At 36.5% G+C, this 19,170-nt stretch overlaps 1 protein-coding gene across 1 annotated transcript in view; it reads right to left on the bottom strand.

The window, feature by feature from the left end:
- Positions 1–15,370, bottom strand: part of hpse2 (heparanase 2) — a 65,604-nt gene extending 50,234 nt beyond the window's left edge. The window contains exons 1-3 of the mRNA XM_030155914.1: positions 14,967–15,370; positions 13,080–13,234; positions 12,140–12,301 (exon numbers count right to left, since the gene is read on the bottom strand). Of these exons, the coding sequence (XP_030011774.1) occupies positions 12,140–12,301; positions 13,080–13,234; positions 14,967–15,241 (592 nt within the window). The 5' untranslated portion in view covers positions 15,242–15,370. The remainder of the gene's footprint in view (positions 1–12,139; positions 12,302–13,079; positions 13,235–14,966) is intronic.
- Positions 15,371–19,170: the final 3,800 nt, after the last annotated feature.

Genomic DNA, 19,170 nt, shown 5'->3' with positions numbered 1-19,170 from the left:
GCAGGTAGAGCTTTAGTCTCTCTTCAAAAGGATGGACATGTTTAAGCAATTATTATGCTTTTTTATCGTAATGTTCTTACAATGTAAATATGGTCAGTTCAAGTTGGTAGACAGGTTGTGCATTTAGTTTTAAAGGCACTAAGATTTTTTTTTTTTGAAATAAAACTAACACTGGAGCATATAGACTTAAAATACAGATATTAGATTCAGAAATATGCAATTCATGATGGCAAGGGAAATAGAAAACATACAGAGTTCTGCTTTCTATCAGTAAATGTCAGAGGTAACACAAAAATCAAACAAATTTTGAAGCCAGGGGCTTGTGAATAATTTTCAGAAACAGTCTTTTTACTAAAGATGTTTTCTTAAACCGAGTCTGAAGATGTTATTTGTGCTCTGAGGCTGTTGGGAAATCCAATAAATGTGAAGCTACTGAACCTTGAGAACTTACAGGTTTGCTGACCCTGGAAAGCAGTTTTACACTACAGGTTTAGTCTGGACTTTTGGGTGGAGAGGGTCGGCTCCAGGGGAGATCTGAAAACTCTCATGTTGTTTTTCTGACAAAGAAAACCGTTTTTGCCTTTTCCTGAATCTTTTACCCTCGTATTTCTTCTCATTGGTGTGTTGCTGTTACTCCATTTCTCAATCCTTCCGTCGTCTTTTCTCTTCCCTCTCTTTTAATCTTGCTTTGTTCCCTCTCACTGTTGTTTTCTCGTTTTGAGGGCTGAGGGCTGTGCTGTGAATCTCTAACTCAGCAGGACACCATGGAGTGATAGATGGCCTCTGACAAGGTCCAACACAATCCAACCAGCCATATGCTCCGAGTGAAAAAAGAGCAAAATTAAAGAGGATTCACAAGTGACTAGGAGAGAAACATGCCAAACTCTTAAGCAAGCAGCAATTTCTGGAGTTTACAGTAATATAATGCTCTGACCTAGGGAGGGTAATATCCCACAGAACATAGAAAAAAATGGAAAAAACTTGTAGCTTGGCCTAAGTTAGTATCTTTAACTCACTTTTGTCGTGTAATTTAGTTGGAACAACAGTTCTTTGAAACATTTCCCTAGAAAATGATCAAATTACATGATCAGATTCACCAGTATGTTCCTTTGCAGTTCCTCAGATTAGCTTTGAGTCATTTGATGTATGAGAGTAGCAACTTTACCTATGATGGACCACATGGATATGGATACATCATAATCCAGCAACTTTATGTACAATAGATCAGCAACTTAATATAGAAGCAACTTTATATTTGATAGACCAGTAACTTTACATATGATAGAGCAGCAACTTGATATAACATACAAGCAACTTTATGTTTAATAGACCAGCAACTTTATATGTGATAGATCAGCAACTTTATATAATAAATATGCAAATTTATGTATGATAGACCAGCAACTTTATATATTATAGACCAGCAACTTTATATAATAAGCAAGCAACTTTGTTTGATAGACCAGAAACTTCATATATGATAGAGCAGCAACTTTATATAATAAACAAGCAACTTTACGTATGATAGACCAGCAACTTTATATATGACAGACCAGCAACTTCACGAATTTTACTGGTTCCCAAACCTTTTCAGGCTTCAGTCTTTCAAACCTAAATAAAACCCTATTTTGTCTCCTCAGGACCCAAATGTACAAAAATACATCTGAAATAGCCAAAATATAATTCTTCTGTCATCCAAACAATGTGTCAAAAACTCTCTTTTACATCATTTTTGTTGTTACCTCTTACAAAACATTTGTCTTGTTATGTCTTTTACATTTTTTTAAGTCTTGTTGCAACTTTTACATCTTCATTTTCATCTTGTTATACCATTTTTATCTCACTACATCTCTGACCTCACCTCTGCATTTCACATAGGTCGGTATTTATTTTTATTTCATCGTATTATATTATTGTTGTGTATTCTTATGTCTAGAACCCCCGACTACAGCAGATAAAGTCCTAATGCACATCCTACTTCTGTTGAATTCTCCTGCTGTTTTACATTCAGACTTTGCAGATAGAGTCATTAAAATAATTTCCTTGTAATGATGATATTTTTGGAAACATCTCTCAAAAGGTATGTGCTAATTAGCATTGTAAAGTGAAAAATGCTTGAGTGTATTCAGGCTAATAGTTTACGCAAGTCGTCATCTGCAACCCAACTGGTGATGAGCTCTTAACACACACAAAAAACACACAATTTAACACACTAATGAGTGGTTAAATTCCATGGTAAATAGTTTATAGAAGAAACATAAGTGTAAGATTCTTAAACATCAGATCAAATCAGTGGCTACGGCTTCATAACCTCTTACTTTTGTCTATTTTCTAGTCAAATTTTACACACAACACATAAACATATGCGCGCGCACACACACACACACTCATAGGGCAATCTCATAAATAATGGACGACAGCCTAAGAGTCAAATTAAGGAAATAAAATGTGTCTCGCTACTAATGAAGGAGGCATGTTTGCCTTCGGGATAACAACTTCATCTGTTCATCTGGACCTTTACGGGGCTGAAACACACACGTACACAGCATGTACACACACATACTCAAAAGGTAACGGCATTCCTGTTACAGGTCTATCTCACTGGTAAAACTGGCTCAGCATAGTCAAGAACACAGTACCATGATGTGAAATTTGACACAAAACGTATGTTTTCTAGAGTTCTGAGGAAAAATGTGGAGGTTGGATGTCATGCCAAACAATCATAGGAGAGGAAGGACTGCTTTCAAACATTTCCCATGCATCAGGCTATTAAAATGACATTCGTTTGCAGGTTGCTGGCACTTGTCTGGGGCATATTGCAAACACATGGAATTACATGTTATGTCCATCCCTGATTTAAACACTAGGTATTCTTTCAATCGAGGAAAAACAGACACTTCTTATTCTGTACTGGCCATGTGGAAAGAGAAAAGAAAGAAAGAAAAAAAAAAAAAAAATACGCAATATGGCAATATAGAGAGCAATGCAGTGCATAGGATTCACTGCTGACATCACTGCTGACAACTGCAAATGGGCCGCTAAGAGTGAAGCAATATATACAATACATATGGCCAAATGGATGTAAAATGGATGTGTTATTTTACATGTTTTCATCCTCTGACAGAGCCCTTTAGTCTGAACATAAAATGAAAAGCCTCCGTGTGTGAAGTGGTGTACCACGGTGCTAAATTGCGGACCCAAATTTTGTTTTTATGAGTGAAAAACAAACACAACTGACGGGAAAAGTAGTGAACTAACTTGGAATAGCATGAGTTTTTAGGGACAAAAACCGACCATCTTCTGGACTAGAGTTGTTCAGTTTAAAGTCCGATTTAGACCGTAATCACTGGCTTTGGTGCTTCATGCAACCGCCACATTCCAAGTTTTCATGTGCTTGGTTTGTGTTATTAGTGATTTCACACATTCCTGAATCTGGTTTTGATACACACTAAAGGTGTTGATTGTTGACATCATTTAATCCAACTGCAAAATTAATTTGCCATGAAACTATTAAATCAAATGACGCAGGTTTAACAGAACACCTTTCACATTTACTGGTGAGTCTAAATTTAATTGAAGCATTTTTTCAGGTCATTAGCGAAGCCACTGTTTGTATTTATTTTTGTGTAACTTTGACCATGGATCATTAACAAGTGTTATTTCCTCCTCGCTCTCTTTTTCAGTCTTTTCTGTGAAATAGGAAAAATAACAGACAACTGTGAAACAAATAAAACGGCAAAAGATTTTGAAAGATATTTCTTAGTTTCTAGTGGTGTGGTAGCGTGTAATCTTCCCCTGATTCTCTTGTATTACACATGCTTGTGTTGCATGTTTAAACCTTCAAAGACCTAAACAGCTGCCAGTGACCAAAAGCATTTACTCATCTAAAATATTTAATAACTTCTGAACCAATAATTCTATCAATACATTGAAATAATTCAGATAAAATGCAGTTTTTCATCTTTTCTGCGACATCAGCTAAGACCCATTTGGACATTCAGAGGCTCCGTAGAACAAAGAAACACCGTCCTCTTCAACATCAACATTGATTCACTACTCAAAGCCATGTAGATTAACAAATGACTGATTGTAGACACCTGTTTTTATGCTCCGGTCTTGGAAAAAGTCACTTTTTAAAACTTTCCCTGTTCTGATATAATAACCTTTGAATTTACTGCAAGTTTTTAAGAACATTTTCATGGTCACTAAATTAACCTGTAAAGACCCAGTGCTACTTTTGTGGTAGTTCCCAAATGTATTTTTACCTCTGCCAGGAGGTATTGTGATCACTTTGCTTTGTGTGTTTGTGTGCATGTTTGATTGTTAGCAAGATAACTCAAAAAATTATGGATGGATTTTCATGAAATGTTGATACTGGCACAAGGAAGAAATTATTACATTTTGGTGGTGGTTGGGGGGGGGGGGGGGGCAGATCTGTCTTGGCGGAGGTCTGCGCTCTCTGAGTGCTTTTCTTGTTCTCTTTATTTTAACCTTTCTTAAGCAATTTATCACCATTTATTTTATTATCTTTTGTATTTGACTTTTTTCCAGTGAAAATCACATATTTTACTATATTTAATTCACTGATCATAGATGATCATAAAAAGCTCAAATTAAAGTTGAGGGTTATTATTATGTTTTTTTTTTTAAAAAACAGAGAAAACTGAAGAAAAAGTAATTTTTTCAGCAAAATATATCATTAACTGAACTTAAACCAAGTGACTCCATCCACTGTCATTGATCCAACTCCATGGGTTTAACTGGTGAATCAATGTCGTAGAAGATGACAGTGTTCCCACATTCACTATGGAGTCTCTGAATGTCCAAATGGGTCATATCTGATGACCATGAAAAGATGACAAACTGCATTTTACACCAATTATTTACATGTATTGATTAGTGGATCAACAGGTATTAACCACTTTAGATCAGTAGATGGTTCTGGTGGTTGGTGGCTGTTTGGGTCCTTAAAGGTTAAACATCTGTTTTTCAATGAAAATGCAAAATGCAGGACAATATTATGATAAATGGTGATAAATCACTTGGAAAAGATTAAATGTAGACAAAAAAATCTTTGGGCCGTCACCACAGAATAGATCAAGATATTTAAGGGTTAAATAGTTCATTTTATTTTATTTCATTAACATCAATATTATTCTTTTATTTTTACTTATGCATGATGTTAGACTTCTGTTTTAAATGTGAAACTAAAATCTGCCCAGGGACAATAGATGGAAAATAACCTTTAAGCTAACTATGGCACACTTACAGGAGAGTTGAATAATGCACATGGTCCCTGTCAAATAAAACACTAAAAAAGAAAAATAACATGATCAGTGAAAACACTATCTTACCACCTTCTGAATGCAGGAATAGTGAGTCTAGTGACCTTAGAGAAGCACAGGTCAAGATTGTTGTCTTGTATTTATTTATGTTGCAAAGAATAACACATAGCAAATTTGGACCTCTGCAGATATATAGTTTTAAGTCCCCTCAGCTGTTGGTAGCAGAGTGTCCTTTTCTCTTAATAGTAAAATAAAGCCAACAGCTGCACTATTCACAATGTGTAAAAACATACATATAACCTTTAATGTTCTTTGTTTTACCCTTGGTCTTTCCAAGATCCACACAGTCCTGCTCATATCCAATAATATCATTATGGATATCAACAAATCAAGGCAAATTATATTCATTCTCTTGCTGTCATGGCAATTGGCTGCACTGCAGTGTTACTGTGTGAAACTTGGCCGAAGAAGCACTCATAAATCATAAATCTGTGTTCAACAGTGAGCTGGAGATGGACTTGGTACTGAAACATCTGCAACTCTGCATCTGAACATATCTGAATACAAGGTTTGTGTGTTTAGACTCGCTGAGGGAATAGCGCAGACAGTGGAGAACTAACTTTAAAAGATCATCAAATCAAATTAAGGAAAGTGCATAAAAGGCTGGGAAGAGTCATATAGCAGAACTAATAGGAAGGATGGAGCATGTTTCCCACTGTTGGAAGAGAATATGTTTTGATTTTCAAATGACTAAAAACAGAAAATATAACTAGAGGCCCTCTGACTATTGACAGCTGCGCCCGTTTGTTTTGATGAAAACATTTTCAAGCCATTTGCAGATGGTAAATCCCCCTTTTTGTGCCTTCTCCTAATGTTTACCTTTCCAGATTTCCATCCTTCTGCTTTTCTGTATTTCCTCCCAGTGAATCATAATCCTGTTTGTCAGAGACATGAATTTCAATTAATTCTCTCTGTCAATCTCTTAAGACTATCTAATATCCAGAAAGATGCATTCTGTAGTTTACATGAGTCATAATGAATGAGGAAGCACGGAACATAAAGTATTCCAAATAGTAGCTCATGATGAAAACATTAATCAGTAAAGCTACTCAGACTTCATTCAAGGCCAATAATCCACTTTTCCACAACACTATTAAACCACAAAGAGTCACCTACTGTATGTTTTCCTCCTTTTTGTGAGTTGGTGCCACTGGTTAATTCAGCTGTTGTAACAAAGCTCATCCTTCTAACTTGTCAGGTTTTCTACTATATGGTTGTCTAAAATTATTATCCGTAGCTATGGCCCCATTTTGGAGAAACATACAACAGAATTGTCACAGACACCAAGGGATGCAATGCCACAGAAAGGTATCTGAGTAACTTTTTTTTTTTTTTTTTAAATCCCACTTGTTCCAGTTTACCTTACCATCAGACAACTATTCCTTTTTGCTACCGTCCAGACCATTTTCTCAACTGCGGGACATATTTATATATTTCTACAGCTGTGTTGGAGAGTTAGAAATGTCTGTCTGACAGCAAGTAAAGCAGTTAAAATACTCTAAATATAGCGTACGCTGACATTGATTTTTTTACGGTCAACCTTTGTTGAGTATCTAAAATACTGTCTTTGCTCCTGGCTCTGTCCTCAGCAGTAGATCATTTCGCTTCTGTAGGTAACACAGATAAGTACATCCAAAAATATGAGCTATACATAGTGTATAATCAGGGTGGGAGAATGCAGAGGCACTTTTTCTATGATACTGCTCTTGCACGTTAGGTGTGAAAGCAGGGTTGCATTAGCATTGCTTCATAGTATTTACGTCTGTCCGTATTGCCACTCGTCTCATGTTTCCTTTCAGTGGATCTCTGCTCGTCTCAGTGAGAGGCTTCTGGCTGTGAGCGCGGCACCCCTCTGTTAGTTCAAAGAGATGGGTTCAGGTATTAGTGTCTGATGTGCTCTCAGCAATGTTTACTTAAACCTAACAACTGATTACACATTGTAAACATTCGCTTCACTTGACACTGCACATGTGAGATCAGACTAAGTAAGAGAGAAAGACTAAAGACATACATGACGTCAGGCTGCATGCTTATGAAGCCTTTTTCCTCAATTATCATTAGAAATAAGATGGTGCCTATGCATGCTAGAAAGAGATATTCTTGCTTTAATCAATACACATATATTATTTGTGTCTGTGGCAACGCATGACATGTTAGACTGGATATATTCATCTAAACTGATAATGAATTTAGTCATATTAACCCATAAAGACCCAAAGCGCCACCAGTGGCCAAAACCATCTACTGATCTAAACTGTTTAATTAATACCTGTTGATCCACTAACCCTATCAATACATCTAAATAATCGGTGTGAAATACAGTTTGTCATCTTTTCATGTTCATCAGATATGACCCATCTGGACGTTCAGAGGCTCAGTAGTGAACGTGGAAACACCGTCATCTTCTACAACACTGATTCACCTGTAAAACCCATAGAGTTTGCAATGACAATGGATGGAGACACTTGGTTTATCTTCAGTTAATGATAGATTTTACTGAAAAAGTCACTTTTTCTGCAGCTTTCTCTGTTTTTGATTTAAAAACCCTTAACTTTAATCTGAGCTTTTATAAACATCTACATGATCAGTGAATTAAATATAGGAAAATACCTGATTTTTACTGAAAAAGGCAAAAAAAAAAAATAGAGTATAACATAATAATAAATTGTGATAAATCAAAAATGGTTAAATAGAGAAAAAAATGCATTTGTAAACTGCCGCAAAAGTAGCACTGGGCCTTTATGGGTTAAAACATGTTATTATTTTACTGGTCCGGCCCATTTCAGACCAAATTTGGCTGAATTTGGCCTCTGAACTAAAATGAGTTTGACACTCATGTTTTAAAGGATAGTTGGTAGATATAAACATTTTCATTGCATAATTTTACTTTTTTCACTCTAAAACAGAGAGGAAATTTGGAGTTGACATTAGTTATATATTATTATGTTATTATTTCACTGGTCTGGCCCACTTCAGACCAAATTTGGCTTAATGTAGCCCCTGAACTAAAATGATTTTGACACCCCTGGTCTAAATGATGATTATGATAGTGGAGCTTTTCTTTCACCTCTATTGATTTTCAAATTTTCCCTTTCAGTTGTGCAGATTTAGTTGAAAGTTTCATCTCTAAACTAAACTAAACTGAAACATGGATAGGTCCAACAGAAATAGCAAAAGAAGTTTCCCATTCACCATGAGCAGCTGCAGCCCTTATAACTGATAACATCCTATGTTTGACTCTCGGTTCTCCGGTTTCTCTGTTTGGGGAACATTTTCTTTTTGTACGTGTTCGCAAATATTGATCAGCCTGACTTTGACGACAAGAATAACATAATATAGGAATTCCTAAATTGAGTTGTGTTTATCCTTTAAGCCTTTCAACACACTGATGAAGGCTTTGAGTTCACAAGTTGAACGGACTGACTGCCTCATTCTCTGAAGCCTCAAATAAACATAAGACATTCACATGAAGTCACAATATACACGGCTAAGCTAACAGTAAACACGGGCGAGAACATGAGGGAAGTGTAATGTGAGGGGAAAAGAGAGGGTTGATGGAGTCGGAAGAAGAGATGATGGAAATGAAGAGGAGATTTTTGACGGAGGGAGACACTCCAGCAGTGAGACGACAGAGGACGCTGACCATGACCTTGTCTGAGTTCGGGATATTTTTCTCAACTCCATTCCCCTGCTGTGTTTAAGTGTGTGTGCATGTGTGTGTGTGTGTGTGTATGTTAGCTTGGAATGGCCCCATTATTGATAGCTCTAACAAGCCTGGGTCAAAGGTCAGACAGTGGTGAGTGGAAAAGGATGGAGTAAGACTGTTAAGGAACCTTTAAACACCACCTGCCTTCACATACACATACACACACATACAGTTAAGTACACACACACACACACACAGTGGATCTTGGCTGATTGTTACCAGACCATATTTAAACACCTCCCTAGTGCCTCTGTAGCCCCGGTACACTCCACCACAGAGATGAGAGGCCTTCACACAGATCCTAGTTTAGACAACATGCTTCGACTTCAGCTGAGTGTAATAAACCAGTCATTATGCAAACATATTCACACTGGTCTTTGATGACTTTTTCACCATCAGCTGTTGTTACTCTGGTGAGTTACTTTCACATAAAGTCAGCCAATGACTGTTAAAATCTGTTAGAAATGACTGCTTCATAGAAATGCACCCTCAGCTCCACAGTTTTCAGAAAAATACCTCTCAGACTTGTGACGACCATCTCCTGGGGACAGATCAGAAGCTCGTGCCTGTGCTTAGTTCGTAATGAGTGTTTCTCTGAAAGCACTTCAGAGTAAATCGGCTTTCGGTAAATAAAGTCCTTCTGCTTGGCTTCACTGATAACAACTATGGCACCTGCTCAAGAACAGCACAGCGCGGCACTGTCTTTACTGCCTATTCGACCTCTATGTCTTAATAGGAACCATCGCACTTAGAAACAACTTGTACTAAAACCAAATCCTCTGTAGTTGCCGAATCTCTATGGGAAAATGTCTACTACGTGAGAAAATAACATTCGCTGTTGATTCATTGTCATCATAAGTTTTGCTACATCAATATTATTCAATTATATTTCATCATTATCCCCACCTGCAAAATCAGTTTTAATATTTACATCTAAATTGCACCAAATGCTTTAAACTTATGTCTCAACAATCTGAAGTAAAATAGAGATGGAAAATGCACATTTTATTAAAAGTAAATCAATACCATGTTGGTTTTTACAACAGCCTCTGGAGCCAAGTTAACGTATGTAACATCCTCTTGTTGACAGGAAGCAGCGGGGTTTCTGGGAAATGTGGTTTTCATTTTTAAAAACACCAGCACCATAGTATAATACAGGATGTCAAACACTAGGCAAGTCAAGTACGGTATGTTTACAGTTTACAATTATGTTTACATTTTATAAAATAATGAGAAAATACATAGTGCCATTTAAGAAATCAGGAAAATATTATTTAATTACTGAGTTTTGAATCCTTCTGTTTGTTACATTAAAGACAGTTTGATATCACAATATATCTAACTGAATGAAATAAAATCATCTGCTAATGTTACTAATGTTTTTGACTTCTAATGATCTCTAAACATTGTATAAAACGTTAACAGTTTAGATCAGAGGTGTTAAACATATGGCCCGCGGGCCAAAACAGGCCCTCCAAAGGTTTCAATCTGGCCCACAGGATGAAAAAGTTGCAAAGTGGCATCGATTATGAAGTCAAATTTTATATTATTCAGTTCCAGATGCCTGTTACTCAAGGTTTTGTGTATTTGTAGATCCACTGCAATGTCTAACTTGTAAAATACATATGTAAATAATAAACTGAGGCATAATATTGTTAAAACTGCACTTAAATTTCAGGTTATCCATAGAAGTTCAGATTATTTACATTTTTTGTTTAAGAATAGTTTGCAAATGTGAACATTTTCATACTGTAATTTTACTTTTTTTGCACTAAAGTTGTTGTTTTCATTATTTCTAAGTGATTATACTATTATTTTACTGGTCCGGCCCACTTGAGGTCATATTGGGCTGAATGTGGCCCCTGAACTAAAATGAGTTTGATACCCCTGGTTTAGATTATATGATGACACTCTGCATTAACAATCATATTCCATCATTGATATACTATTTAAATGATGAAAACAGGTATGGATTTCAAAAATGTTTCATCCAACTAACATTTCATGGGTAAAATTTAAAGACCATGTGAGCCGTAGTGCACTTTTGTACTTGTAGCACAACAAAATTAATGATAGGTTGCTTTACGAGCTGACTCTCACACTGAACTTGTGAACTGACCTCTCACATGAGACCAAATTCTTCTCTTCAGAGTATTTGTCTACTTTGACGAATGCAACAAGGCCATGTTTTGACTGTTGCACTTGAGACTATCTGAAAATACGCAGCTGATGCATGTTCTATCATTCATGTAGCAAACAGAGCGGATCACTTTGTTCCAGTAGAAGCCAGGGTTTTTCAAAACATGGAAACACATTGTAGACCTTCTGATTCTGGTCCGCTGTGTGTGTCACGATGACGAAACATGTTCAGCTGGGTTCACATGAGGTGGAACAAGACTCTCTGTATTAATTTATTACCACCTTCTCAAATTTATGGATGCAAATTTAATTTATCTTACACTCTGGCAATGAAATGCAGATTTTTTTTTTTTTTTTATTGTACAAGGCACTTAAATAATGTATTGGCCTTTATCAAATTGCTGGATAATTCCTGTGAGTCCTGTCACTATGAGTCTACAGTTGTTTTTCCATTAGCTCTTTGGCTTTAACCCTCAGTCTATTCACGCTCACTCCCAAGTTCAGGTTTATGGATGATTCCATAATTTTAACTGACAAATCCTTTATTTTCTTTCTTCTTCTGTAGTTCTTCATTTCCGTATCAGTCAATCATGCAAACAGATAAGAAATGCAGCCCACCCAAAACCAGGGCTCCAGAGTTCCTTTTGCGGTCAGGGTGAGTTAACTGTAACCAGTGAAATGTCAGCGTTCTGTTTACTAGCCTTCACTGCTGCACCCCTCTATCCATCTCCACATTCCTCCTTTACAAATTACATTTGTCATTCTGAAAGCTGATGGTTTACATTGGCATGCTTTGAACGTTGTGTGCGTGTATGAGTGTGTCTACATTTGCATGACCCACAGAGTCCAGACTGTGTTATGTCAACAAGGGCAGTATGCTTTTTGTGCAATAAAATTAAAAAAAAAAAAAAAAAAAAAAAAAGACCTTTGTGTGTGTGTGATCTCCTACCTGTTATTGTGATATTGCTGTAGATGTTGGAAAGCTGCTCTTTCAGCAGGACAAGCTGTGTGGTGGCAGCCTTCTCTCTCTGCAGCTCCAGCATGATATCTGGATGGTTGGCCAGTTTGCAGCCCTTCTGTTTGTCCAAAGCAATGTCACTGCGCACTATATCTGCAAGTCAACGATGGTGCAAAAAAATAAAATAAAATAAATGCTGCTTTAGCACTGTTGTTGAGATGGTTTTATATAATATACTTATTTGTCCTTTATTTATCCAGGAAGGTCCAACTCAGATACAAAATCTGTTCTTCCAGTGGTCACAAATAGATTTTTTTTTTAAATTTTAAATCTCATAGAACACATTCTTCTTTACCTGTCATCAAGCTTTAAAATCTATTTGTGTCTTGTTTTAACATACTTCAGTTACTGTTTCAAGCACAATAAACAAATGAACCTGGTAACGTTTTAGAGCTCTGTTGAAAACTATTTCTTTTTCTTTCTTTCTTTCTTTCTTTTTTAAATCAGTATGCTAAATATTTAAGTCTAATGCAAGACCTCTGCTACGGAAAGCTGCCAGAGACTTAAAACAGACGACATTAAAATTTATATTAAGGATAAATTAGCATCTCTCTAAAACAATCTCAGCAAAACAAGCTAACATTAACTGACGTAAGATAAACCGTAGGATGCGTAAATCATGAGTTGTCGCGAGAGTTTGGCTTCCGAAGGAGTGTGTTTACGTGGAGAGGAATAATATGTGAAGTAGTTTTTTTTTGTTTTTTTTTTTCTCTTCAGTGTAATTAAATAAGATACTGAGTAAAACAACACAAGCTCTGCTGACATACAGACCTTGAACTGAGGCCGACATGTTGGTAAGAAATGTGTCCAAACACTGGAAACTGAAATAGCGCAGCGTAAAAGTTGGACAAAGATGTAAATGTTTAATCACCATCTTCGTAGTTTTTCAGGTAATAGTCGGGTCCTGGTCCTCTGAACTTAGCCAGGTTCTTCTGGTTGTTAAACTGCAGGAAGTCGGTCCTTTTTCCGCCAAAGCGCAGGTAAGCAGGCGACAGGCCGCGCGCCAGGGTCACGAGCCGCTTGGAGCTGAGGAAACACGCCCCAAGATAAACAAAAAAAAAAAGAGGACACACACACATACACGCGCGCACATCACTACAGAATTATAGAAAAACACAGCTGTGCCGTATTCTGAGTTTTATTATCCTGCCTGAAAATAGCTCGAAAAACGAGACAGATTCCTGCTTCAGTATTTATTGTGTTCAGTTCGGTGTAGTTCATTTAGGCCTGGAGCCAAAATGAAAACAGAGGAAACACACAAATTAGATATTTTACAAAAAAAAAAAGAGCATTTTTTTCCTCAACATAATTTGTCATCTTGAAGGATAAAGCATTAAACAAGTACAAATAATGAGCTGATATTACTTGTTTTATCTTTTTTTACGCACACTATTTCAAAAGTTACTAGATATGATAACACTGCAACTCAAAAATAGCACTCTTCACTTTTTTTTTTTTTTTGCAAGTTAAATATATATTACATATCATATCCTATTTCATAACCTTGACATTTAGGGTATATTGTTTTAATATGTCAGAGGAGCCGTTTAAGCTTTATCAGAATAGTTTAAAAATGTTAACACCTTCACAAAAATAAATGAAATAACATCAGGATGTTTTTATAATCTAAATATATTTTTCTCCATTAATTCCACGGGTCAACTGTGGGACTGAAAGGCCAAGAAACCGACGGAAAACGGTTTAATGAAGTAACGCAAAGACCACTTGTTGAACAGCACGAACATCCAAACTGTAGGTCATGAGGGTAAATGTGTGACTGTGACATTTGTTTGAACATATTCTGAAATCAAAATAAACCACTAACACGTTGCAAATATGCAAAGGGGGGTTATATGACAGTAAAAGAAGCCATATTATTTACATATAATACTAAAGCAGGTTTGTTGATTTATTGAAAAATAAAAATAGATGTGAATTTATTATGAAAGGAGGCGGTGGCACACACACGCATACACACACAGATTATTATTGCTGAATTGAGTGCACTGTGTGCTTTTAAGTACCTACAACTTAAACAAAATAGGTCTGACACATGAACAGTGAATTAAAAGCTGAAATAGACTGAAAAATATTTTTTATCTGTTTAACTACATAAGTAATTGTTTGATTCTGCGTCAAAGTTATGAAGCGCAACCAAATGATACATGTCTGCACTGCGTATATTTACATGTTTATTGTGATCAATTTATTTATTTTATTTTTAATGTGCCAAGTGATGCAATTCTGGGTCAAACCATATGATAAAAACATGGATTGTTGTCACATGTAGGTTATAGTTATATAATGTCTGTGTAGGAGTTTTGCACTGCATTGAAATGTCATATAAAGAAACTAAATTATACTGTTTTAGGAAGAAACTGGAGATTAAAACCGTGAAAATGCAGGCTACATCTAATGAAATAAGATGTTTTTATGAAGATAATTAAAAATACATCAATAACTTGGGAAAGGGACACTTATAACCAAAGTGTGTATTAGCCATGTGCCATAAATGGATGTTCTTTTATTCAATTCGTCTCGCTCATCGTGGTCCAACTGTAATTATCTGATGGATTTGGATTTTGGTTGTCTCAGTTAAAGCTCAGAGTATGGATCACCGAACTGTTCAATGCTTGACTGAAGAACCATGCATGCATCCATGGCAAATTGAACAACGTGGCTGAATGCGTAATGCGTGAAGGAGCCACCAGATACTGTTAAGGCTACTAACTCTGCTGTACATAGATGTAGATGGTACCTCAGAAAGTCCAGCCACCCGTCTTTGATGATCGAGGGGTCCAGCTGCAGAGAGAGGAAGTTCTCGTTGAGGACTCTGATCGGACTTCGGGTGTTGACGTCCAGGAGAACCAGCGTCCTCTCCATGAAGCCCGGTCGCTTTCCACCGATAGCAGGTCTCTGATATGTAGAGGAGGAGGAAGAGGAGTAGGAGGAAGAGAGGACCGACTGTAGCACTAAAGAAGCCAAAGATGCCATCCACAAGAAGGACCATGCGCACGGTAAGGTTTTGGGCATCTTCTTGGCTTTGGAGAGGAGGAGGATCAGAGCGCGTAATGAGGCTTAAAGGTCAAAACAGAAAACAAACAAACTTTGCTGCAGCGTAGTTCGATTGTGGTTCTTCACCTCGGCCTCATCGATCTGGATCTGTCTTCCTGTCTGCTTGTCTCACCCCTCTGCCCCCCGCCCTTCTGAGTATTCTTGGGAGCTGCACACAAGAGCGCACGCCCCGAACCAGCCTTCCCGGTTGTGAGAGCGAGCAGCTGGGAGGTGGGGAGGAGGCAGCACCGCCCCTCTAAGGTTCTCTGAGGTATGAGTGGAGAAAGCTCCAAAATAGTCATTTCAGCTCATATGGATGCAAGGCAAGTCTCACAATATCAGCAGACGGCGCTTCATTTATGAGAATAACCTGTTTGATTCCATTTATCCACAAAAAGTGAAACAAAAATGCATTTCAGTGGATGTAATATGAAACGCAAAGGTAGTTCCATGTCTGAAAGAGCCTATTTATGTGACATTAGGTCATAAAAAAGATGAATGAGGCTTTTGTAGCTTGAAAAATTAGGAAGCCAAACATGTTGGTCTGAAACTTCCGTGAGCTCTTTTGTTATTTTTCATCCATTTTCAAAATACATTGTTCAGTGCGTTTTTATAGGATATAAAGGATATAACAAAAATCTACTTTAGCTGCACAAAGTATCCCCGGATTGTCAGAGGATACATTTTCAATACAGATTTATCATACTGTTGGATTTGTCATGGCATTCGATCAAATACATCTGAACACCAAGGTCATCGGTTAACCGTTTAAAGAAGGCATCACTCCATGTATGTTGTAAAGTATATGTTCTAACAGAAAATGGATGTTGTTAGGCCTACTCGAAACTCTGGGCAATAACTCAAAGGGAACAAAGAGGGCCCGCTTCAAACCATGAAAAGACACAACATTTGTTGTCAACAGGATATGTCATGTTTCTGGGCACTGTAAAGACTTAAGTTGTTTTGACAATTCTGATTGACTGCACATTTTATAATACAAATGACATTCGGAGATGGCATCATGAACATTTGGCCCTTTCTCAGAAAACATTCAAAACCAATTTGGGATTTTAAGTTCCTGCACATGTAACTCACCTATAAACACTTTATATGATGTTTCTCTGCAGATGTGGGGCACTGGCGAGAAAAAAAAAGCACACAAAACAAAGTGCAGCTTGTGATTTGGCCAGGGCGCAGCGCGCCAAAGGCTCCTCAGGCGAACAGTGTTGTCAGAAGTGGTCGTTTAAGGTCACTGCTGTCTCACAGATGAACAGCAAAAACACGAGAAAAGCTTCGTAGAATTACGCCCAGTTTAATCTTTTGATCCAAGCCTGCAACACCTACTCACGAATAAAACATTACAACGAAATTAAACAAGATGTTTCAGGTTTTACGCACGAAAGTCCCAATTACACGCATTGAAAGAATCCAACAGGGTGAGATGACCGGCCATGTTTGCTATAGTTAATTCTTTTCTTTTCTTTTTTTTATGTGAAAAGGAGAATATACAGTTATGGGTGGCTCCTATACGTCTCATAACCACATAATAATAACATTACAATAAAGACTTTAAACAGACTGCACTAGCTACTGCTTTACATATCTAATTGTTTCTTTGTGCTATGTTTAATTGCAGATATTCTTTTTATCACCTTAGTAGAACGCCAAAAAACTCCGTGGTGCTTCATGCTGACATTTTGGCACAGTTGGACAACGCAGTTAACATGTGGTTTTAATGTGAGCAAAGTTTTTGTTTTCAAAGGGAAATTTATAAAACTTATTTTTTAATTTTCTATGAGATCTCGAATTATCTCACAAAGTTGTAACTGTGCTGTGGAACATCTAGCATGTCACATAGTTGTGTGGATGTTTTCTTAAGAAGAGTAAAAAGAAATTTTATCCTAACTAAACGTCATATAATTATGTAATCATTTAAAAGGAAATTACATGTGTGTTTACGCGATTAGAGTGGAGTTAGGCTCCTTAAATCGACTGAGATTATTCTGCCATTCATGGTGTTTTTCTGTGAACGTTGCTCCAGACGTTATGAACATTTATGAGCATAGTTTCTTTAAGTAATCGACGATCTTGCAGAAATGTTTTTCCTCTAATGTTTTGGACAGATCTGAACCTCAGATTAAAACTTAATGAAATCAGCTCCATATGCAGGTTAAGGAGAAAATACACTCCATGAGACATTTTCTATGAAAAACGAAACGAAAATCGAAAACACCGACGGTTGATATTTAGTTGTATTTTTTTGCTGTAAAGTTTGTAATTATCAGCGCATCATTATTCATACGACTTTTTTTTCTCTGGTTATCACTAGCTTCATGTTTTGAATAACCTGCACATATGTTATTATAAGGTGAAATTATAAAGCATGTTCGTTTCCATTAACTGTGTAATGGAATGTAACTATGAGGAGAAATTCATCCCCCTTCATTATCCGACAATCTGTCAGATTAAAAAAACAAACAAAAGTATCAAATAATCCGATGGTGCATTTTCAGTCTAGTTTTTCTGTGGATAATATTTATCCTCCACAACGATTTATTTCGAACTCTTCTGCCTTTCTTTTATTCTATTTATTTTACCGAATCTGCACATGTCGACTAAGTGTAGTTTATGGCAAAGCTGAGGTTTAGGTTTAAAAGGATATTTTCATTTAACTTGAATTCTTTTTCCAACCCTTGCATACGTTGGCAAACACATCCATTACGCATTCTGTGGGAAAGAGACGTGACTTAACTGTTTATTTCTATTTGTAAAGTCTTTCTTTTAAAGCTGTGTTGGAAGTGTTGCTGATGGAGAGCAGAGAGGCTGCTGAAGTGTTAAAGACTTGGTGGGACTCTGTTCTCACCTTCAGTCTCGTAAATTCGACAGTAAGCATTCAGCGAATTCAGATGTAGTAAATACAGTAAATACAGCTAATAATAATAATAATAATAATAATAATAATAATAATAATAATAATAATAGGCAGTTACGTCGTTTTACACACGTTAATGTCTCTATGGAAAATCTAATTTGTTTTATATTGTGTGACATACACTACCAGTCAAAAGTTTGGACTCACCTGTTTTTTCTTTATTTTCATGACTATTTACATTGTAGATTCTCACTGAAGGCATCAAAACTATGAACGAACACATATGGAATTATGCAGTTAAAAAAAGTGTGACATAACTCAAAGCATGTTTTATAATTTAGATTCCTCAAAATAGCCAAATTTTGCTTTTATTACTGCTTTGCACATTCTTGGTATTCTCTCGATGAGCTTCATGAGGATATCACCTGAAATGTTTCCAAAAGTCTTAAAGGAGTTCCCAGTGATGCTGAGCACTTGTCGGCCATCTGCGGTCCATCTCATGATATTTAAATGAGAAGGTGAGTCCAAACTTTTGACTGGTGGTGTAAAAGTTTTAGACCGTTATAATAACTTTAATGCAATTTTAGTCACATTATCTATATTATCCTCCTAAAAAAAGATGTTAAAATGATAAAAACATATATATATATATATATATATATATATATATATATATATATATTTTTTTTTTTTTTTTTCTGGATCAAAGATGGTATAGCCAAAATAATATTTCCCAGCAAAACATCTTTTCCAGTATATAGGTAACTGGGGCTGCAGAAGCACAGTACAGTCAGGAAAGACTGCATTGAAAAGGGAGACAATACTGCCATCATGTGGAGAAAATGGGTTTTAAAACTACCACAGTGTAGGTGTGTTAGTTTTTTTTCTTACGCACGCACGCTCACTCAAACACACGCACATCTAACTTTGTGAAATGACCCATTTTCTGGTGCAGTCACGGTTGCTATGGTCCAACGGTGTTTTTTTTTTTTTTTTTTTTTGTCTGTGATATTTGTAGAATAAAATGCAACCTAAA

This window comes from Sphaeramia orbicularis, chromosome 15 (assembly GCF_902148855.1).
Source record: "Sphaeramia orbicularis chromosome 15, fSphaOr1.1, whole genome shotgun sequence".
NCBI lineage: Eukaryota > Metazoa > Chordata > Actinopteri > Kurtiformes > Apogonidae > Sphaeramia > Sphaeramia orbicularis.
Note: the sequence above shows the minus strand (reverse complement) of the source record. Positions and strands in the feature narration are given on the sequence as shown.